This window comes from Choristoneura fumiferana, chromosome 14, assembly GCF_025370935.1.
Source record: "Choristoneura fumiferana chromosome 14, NRCan_CFum_1, whole genome shotgun sequence".
NCBI lineage: Eukaryota > Metazoa > Arthropoda > Insecta > Lepidoptera > Tortricidae > Choristoneura > Choristoneura fumiferana.
In genome coordinates, this window is record NC_133485.1 from 18,931,041 (window position 1) to 18,938,856 (window position 7,816).

Here is a 7,816-nt window from a genome sequence, read left to right on the forward strand (position 1 = left end):
ACGCGCGGTGGGAACGCGATCGGGGTGGGGTGGGCATATATATGTCAAATAACATACGACAGGAATCAACCTGTCTAGTTGCTTGGATGTATGAAGTTGTAATGTAATTGTTTGTTTGATTGAACCGCAATTACTTTAAGTTATTTTTTACAAAGTAATAGTTTATTTAAGTCACATGCACATGCACGATGGGCTCAAAATAAGTGAGATTTGGCAGGTTTTTTTTAGAATTTTCAGATTTTAGAGTTCAATTAAGCATGAAGTTCTATTTTTTCCACATCCACTTTTACCTTCGCATCCGCGGAGGCGAAACGCGTCGCCTTCGCATCCGCCTCCGCTTCCGCTAAGAAGGCCTCCGTTACAACCCTAAACAAAATGACGGATTTCGCAATACATTGCTTGTCCGATTAAACTTTAAACTATAATAAAAATCATAATACAAGCTATTTTTAAAAGTTGTAGAACTAAATTAGCTTAAGATGAAGAGTGGAAGCTGTGGTTTAATTTTTTGCTTTTGTTACAGGACCCACCTTGTACATACAAGAATTGCTCGTTAAAAAGGTATTAGATTAGATAGATAGATAATGGCTATTAACACCTTAGTATTTAGTCATTTTTTATGTCGCCTTAGATGTCGCCTAGATCCAGCACTAAGATCCAGCATAAACACGAAGTTTACGAAATGAGCAGTGAAATTTTTTTTTGAAGTTTCCGCCACAGTAGTGCTGCCACAATTAAAACCAAATTCGACTTTTTTATTAGTGTCTCGAACAGATCTTCCAACAGCTGTCAATTGGCAGTGACAGATGACAGGATGTCAACATTTGTCTGTCAACAAATCTGTCGAAAAAAGGGCGGGAAATCTCGAACTGAGCGCGCGTGTTTTTTCTAGCTCTTCATTTTTTATATTAATTAGTGGTCAGCGTAGTGTAAATACGGTGTATATTTTTAATTATTTATTGTAAATACCTTTATTTGTGTACATTTCTTCTTTTTTGGTAAGTTTTTTAATATATTTCGATGGAGGAGCCCGATGACCCTGGGGGCGGTGTCCCCCAGGTTCATCACACCGTAACTATTAGTTCAATTAATAAACCAGAACCAGATAACGGTATGGATACTGACCATACAGATAGTTCCGTAACATCGGATAAAAATAGAAAACGAGTTTGCCCGTCAAGGAAAATATGCCGCCATTGCAATAAAAAAAGGCGCAGAAATAAAAATAAAAATCCGGACTATATTTTGACTGAAAATGATTGTAATTGCACTAATGATTCTGTAAACAAAGTTGATATTCAACCAATACCTACAACAACTATTAACAACTCTACCACAAATATGAACTCTCCATCTCCACCTCAGCCCACAGACACATTCAGAAAAGTTTATGTAAATACTGATTGCTCACCATTTGTAGTGCATGTACAAAGAATGCAAGATGCACCGAATGACGGTACCTCTATTCATCCCATTTCCTTTGGAAATTTCTTAAAGAAAAAGTCATTTAAGAACATCATTAATGGTAGTGTGAAAAGAATTGGGAGGAATAGAGTCACATTGTCATTTTCTCATCTTGACGATGCTAACAAATTTTTGAATGATAAAACCCTCACTGATAATAAATATAAAGCTTTTATCCCATCCTTCAGTGTAATGAGAATGGGAATAGTTAAGGGTGTTCCGGCTGAGTGGTCCCTAGAGGAGATCCTGTTGAACGTTTCTGTACCTTTAGGTACAGGAAAAGTAATTAAAGCAAGAAGACTGAATTACAAAACAATAGTAGATGGTTCAGCAGTTTGGAAACCATCCCAAACAGTGGTGTTAACATTTGATGGTCAAGTTTTGCCTAAAAGAATATTCATCTGTTATAATGCTCTACCCGTAGATCTGTACATATTTCCAACAATCCAATGTTACAATTGTTGCCGATATGGTCACACAAAAACACAATGCCGATCCAAACCATGCTGCTACAAGTGTGGCCAGGGTCACTCTGGGTCTACATGTGATGTTGAGGAGGACTGTGTTTCTTGCTTTTTATGTACTGGACACCATTTTGCAATAAGTAAACAGTGTCCAGAATTTGAAAGACAAAAAAATATTAAATTATCTATGGCACAAAGTTGTTTGTCTTACGCTGAGGCATCAAAGCTGCATCATCCAGTCAGCAAACCTTATGCAGATGTTCTATTATCTCCTCCACCACATCAAATTAATCAGTCTCAAATTAAACAGCCCAATCATCAGACTAACACACCAACATCATCATATTCATACAAAAAAACAGTTTTTCTCAAGCCTCGAGATAAACCTAAATATCAAAAAGGTTATGATAAAAGTGCTCATAATGATCTCATTAAAGAATATGATATGCCTTCTACATCTGGCAATGGTACTGCCATTCAGAAAGAAAAACCCAACAACCAACCCTCCATTAGTGAGCTCATCCTTGAGCTTATCAAATTACTATCTTCTTCAAACATAATACCGAACAACGTTGCAGATATAATTAGTTTTATTTCAAATATTATAAATGTCAATAATGGCCAACAGCAGCCACATTCTGCAGTGGAACTGTCGCAGCATAAAGAATAAAAAATCAGATTTACTATATTTAATAAATAAACTAAATCCTTTTCTTATAGCATTAAGTGAAACATGGCTCAGAGCAGACTCATGTTTCAAAATTCCTGGCTATGCATGCCTCCGTGAAGATAGGTCAGACGGACATGGCGGTGTAGCTATTCTTGTAAAAAATTCATTTCATTTTACATATCATCCAATACCATCCCATAGCAGCAATTTCTCTATAATTGCTGCAATTGTAAATAATATCTGTATAGTTTCATTGTATATTCCTCATCCATCATTAGTTATACTTAGGGAAATAAAATCCATCTTAGTTTCACTTCCTTCTCCTCTTGTCATCCTAGGAGATTTTAATTGTCATCATCAAGCATGGGGATGTAGCGATTCAAGTGACCTTGGTGATGAAATTTTAGACATTGTTGATTCTCTTAATCTCTGCATACTGAACACTGGTGCACCCACACGCCAAACAGCTCCACATGAAAATACAAGTGCTATTGATTTATCAATAAGTAGTTCCTCAATCGCCAGTACATTGTCTTGGGATGTACTTCCATGTACCTATGGCAGTGACCATTTTCCAGTGATAGTTTCATTCCCTTTCAAAAATAAACCGTTCTTAAAAAGGACTTCTATGTTAAAGCATGTAATAATTAAAAATAAATGGGATGATTTTAAAAAACAATTGGACGATAAATTCAGTATCTTGCCAGATTTAAGACATCCTAGCCAAATTATAGAATCCTCCAATGCATTTGCCAAATTACTGACTGAAGCAGCAACTGAAGTTTTCCCAGTTAAAAAATCTTCTGGTGCTAGGATTCCCTGTCCACCATGGTGGGATTCTGAATGCAGTACAGCTGTAAAAAGGCGAAAAGAAATGGAGTTAAGATATAGGGCTAACATGAACGAGGAAAACTACAACGATTTAGTGACCATAATAAAAGAAACTAAAAAGCTTTTGAAGAAAAAGAAAGTAGATAGCTGGAGAAATTTTTGCGCTTCCCTATCTCCTAATACACACACCTCTGAAATCTGGAGGAAAATAAGGATGTTTAGAGGGGCTTTTGTTGATAACACTGCAACTAAAATAGAGCCTTCAGTAGTTGAAAAATTCTTAGATAAACTCGCTCCTCCATTTGTCACAACAATCCCATTGAAAATAGAGTCAGTTTCTTGCGACAGCGATAGCCAACATTTAAACAGTCTATTTTCACTATCTGAGCTGAAAAGTGTACTATCGTATGTAATTGACTCTGCACCGGGATGCGATGGCATTCCGTATTCATTTTTAGCAAATTCCAGCGACCAAATCCTAACCTATTACTTAAGCCTTCTTAACTTCATTTTCATTTCAGGCAATATTCCTCCAGAATGGAAAACACAGTTGGTGTTGCCATTACCTAAACCAAATAAACCCCGAATGATCATAATTCACTCCGGCCAATAGCTTTATCGACCGTTTTACTTAAAATATTGGAACATATGGTTAAAAACCGCCTAGAGTGGTTATTTGAAACAAAAAAACTCTACCGGACAACCAATTCGGTTTCCGCAAAAATAAAAGCACATCAGATTGCGTTGGTTTACTGGTTTCGGATATATTATTAGCTTTTTCTCAGAATAAATCGGTAGTAGCATGTTTTCTGGACATAAATTCGGCATATGACAATGTAAATATAGAGATACTTATAAATAAATTGGTAAAATTGGGTGTTCCGACACGCCTCATTAATATAATTTCAGCAATGTTTCACGAAAGGATTATAAAATTAGTCTTAGATTCTGATACTTTATACAGAACTGTTTGGAAAGGTTTACCACAAGGTTCCGTTTTAAGCCCATTACTCTTTAATGTATATACTCATGATTTTCCGTCTATTCTAGTAAACCCTGTATTATCCATACAATACGCTGATGATTTGGTACTGTACTGTGCAGATAGCAGTGTCAGTGACGCTTGCGCAGTATTAAATACCAATCTTAAGCAACTGAAGTGCTACTTAGATACAAATGGTCTGGAGCTATCAATCACTAAAACAACAGCGGTCTTATTCTCAACCAGAACAAGGAAGTGTGATTTGAATCTAGTTTATGATGGTGCATTTATTCCACTTAACAACGAAGCTAAATATTTAGGTGTAGTTTTTGACAGTAGACTCTCGGCCAAAGCTCATTGCACATATGTAAAGATTAGATGTGAACGGTCTCTAAATATTTTAAGATGTCTGGCTGGAGTTTGGTGGGGTAGTCATCCATTTTACCTAAAACTAGTGTACAATGCTGTCATTAGAAGTGTATTGGATTACGGGTCTTTTTTGCTTCGTCCAGGTACAGATACCGCATTTGAAATTCTTAATAAAATCCAAAACAAGGCATTAAGAATAATACTGGGAGCCATGAAAACTAGCCCTGTTAATGCGATGCAGGTGGAATGTGTCGATCCACCGTTACATTTACGACAGCAATTCCTAGCAGATAGGTTTATTTTCCGTTCCATGCAATTCTCAAATCATCCCATTATACCTAAATTATCTTCTCTTCAAAAAGAAATAGAAACATCTTCACACTGGCGCAATAAGAGTCCTCCTTTTATCATCAACAGTTACTTAAAATTTCTACCTCTGTCAAGTTCTACCCATCGATACACAACTCTTCCTTTATATAGTGTTAAATTTGAAGTTTTATTACTTAAGCCAGCGGTATTTCTTGATTTGGGTCTTATAAAGAATACTTCAAGTGCAAAGTCATTATTCAACCATTTCCTTGATGTCCGTTGGTCTGGATGGCATTATATATACACAGATGCATCCAAACCTACATTATCTAGCTGTGTGGGAGTTGGAGTGTATCACCACCAGTTCAATATTGTGCAAAAAATTAAACTTCCCCCAGAATCCTCAGTTTTTACTGGTGAAGCTTATGGGCTTTTCAAAGCTATTGAATATATTCATTTGATGAAATTAGGAAAATCCGTAATTTTTTCAGACTCAAAAAGTAGCTTACAAGCATTACTACATCCTCCATTTAAACTAAAAAATATATATCCCATATTTTTTGATATTAGAGCTCTGTTACACGAGTGCAGTATCAAAGGTCTCGAGATTCAGTTTGTCTGGGTGCCAAGTCATTCTGGGATTTATGGAAATGAGAAAGCTGACAATCTGGCTCTCGAGGCCGTTCATTCCGGGGATCTTTTCCCCTATAAAAATTACACCCATGATCTCCTAGCCCTTCCTAAAAGGTATTTACGGAACTCCTGGGAGTTCTTTTGGTTTTGGAGTTCTCTAGAGACCGGAAATTATTATTATAATTTACAACAAAAAATTCCACTGAGACCATGGTTTTATAATTCAAAATTAGGCAGAAGAGAAACATCCATATTGACTCGGATGAGACTGGGCCATACGTGCGCCCCTTCTCATCTGTTTAGATTCAACATAATCAATAGTGAAGCATGTGAATGTGGAGCCGCGGTGGCTGACCTAAATCACATCTTTCTATCCTGTCCATTATATGACAGAACTTCGTTTTTGGAATCATTAGTATCCCACAATATACCTCTACCTACAAGCATATTTTCCTTGCTCACCTTTCCCAATATATATAATATAATTGCATCCTTTATTTCTAAAAATGATATTAAAGTATAGTATTTACAAATTTATGTAATTTATTTTGCCTTTGTGTTCTACCTACCCTGACCTATATTCCAAATTCCGTCTACCAAACTACCCCTTTCCCGCGTCCAATTTCCCTAACTTGAAAATGGCTAAGGGCAACACTAAAGCCCAAGTCCAGTAACAAAAAAAAAAAAAAAAAAAAAAAAAACTTTCGCACTGTCATCGTTCATCCAACATTATTCTCATTTATTTCGTTTTTCTAGAATTTTTTTACCGTACAACGGCAAAAAACTACTAGACACTTGGCAAAATTGTCTTCCAAATGGACAGAGCCATATTTTTTTAAAGAAACAAACAAACAACTTTTTTGCTTAATGGCAACACTGGTCGCTTTAGCAACCATTACTTCATGATATGATAGTAGTCCCCCTGGTAGTCATAGACAATTATTTTTTTTAAATACTCGACTTCACGACGATACGTCAAAAAAGTGAACGTCAATTCCGTCAAATCAAATTTATCAAACAAAAACTTCAAAATGGCGTCAGCGTTTGTTGCTGAGTAAAATGCGATAATTTCGGTTTCGTTTCGATAATATATATTCTCCTGTAGATTGAAAAGCAACTTTTTTTTCAGAGCAGGGTAAGATTATTTTTAACTCGATTTATTAACTTAGGTTCCAACTTTAAAGAAGCTTAATTTCGTCTATACTACTTTTATCAATACAATACAATAACCTTATAAGGAGTTAGCCTTTTACCCGTGACTTTGTGGTGTACGCAATAAAAGTAGACATTAATCAAGGTTTATAGTAAATAAACATTCAACAAATTTCTTACAAATCCGTCGAGCAGTCTGAAGAATTTACTAACTTCCGACCTACTCAAACTTTCGCAGGTTATAATATAGCAGGATAATATTTTAGAATTTTCTGATTATAACTATTATAATACTTATATACTTTGCAAATATTCACATGTGTAGCACAATGAACAGTGAGATTCGATAAGCAATTGTGGAGTTAAAATGTTCTGCCTACCCTCTTATTGCATTGGTGTTATTCACTAATAGATTATTTTCAGCTCCAGAACTACTCCCAACTGTGCTAAGAACTGTTAATAAATAGAAGTTCTATATTATTTTTACAGATTGCAGGGCATCATGGCAGCCCCAGCAAATTACAAACAAAACACATCAATGTCGATGCCCAGTCCACAGACCAACCCGCGTTTGTATTTTTCTTTAAAAGTTATAACAACATTCATGACAGTTTTTCTTACCATTGCATTACTGTACTTATTAACGTGTTTAGTTTATCCCTAATTAGACTTAGTTGTTGTTAGATACTAACTGTTAACATACCAAAGTACTGAAGTGGAAGCCTTAGCAAGCTTGCACGGCCGAGTACAGTCCTGGTATTGCTGGTCTAACTATCGCCGCATTGTTCCAATGCATGAATCCAAATCTATTGCTTTTTTTTAAAGTTTGCATTAGTAACAAATCTTTTTAATTTCAGTTACTTTTGATTCCTTGCCCCATCTAGACTTATCTTATGTTGGTTTTGTTTCATGTTTTGTTATGTCAATACAGACTACATGATT

The 7,816-nt window shown here is 35.8% G+C and overlaps 2 protein-coding genes and 1 long non-coding RNA gene across 8 annotated transcripts in view; 1 reads left to right on the forward strand and 2 right to left on the reverse strand.

The window, feature by feature from the left end:
- The window catches only part of LOC141435369 (uncharacterized), a 758,872-nt gene that overhangs the window by 260,441 nt on the left and 490,615 nt on the right, over nt 1–7,816 (reverse strand). The gene's annotated exons all lie outside the window — the stretch shown is intronic.
- LOC141434932 (uncharacterized) lies at nt 852–2,457 on the forward strand (the record flags this gene model as incomplete). Its single annotated transcript, XM_074097417.1, has 1 exon — nt 852–2,457. A coding segment is annotated over exon 1 (1,437 nt), but the record flags the coding sequence as incomplete, so codon positions are not given.
- Nucleotides 2,497–4,004, reverse strand: LOC141435385 (uncharacterized). The gene is made up of 2 exons (XR_012452141.1): nt 3,619–4,004; nt 2,497–3,452 (listed from the first exon to the last, which is right to left on the reverse strand). It is a non-coding gene; the product is annotated as an uncharacterized lncRNA (long non-coding RNA).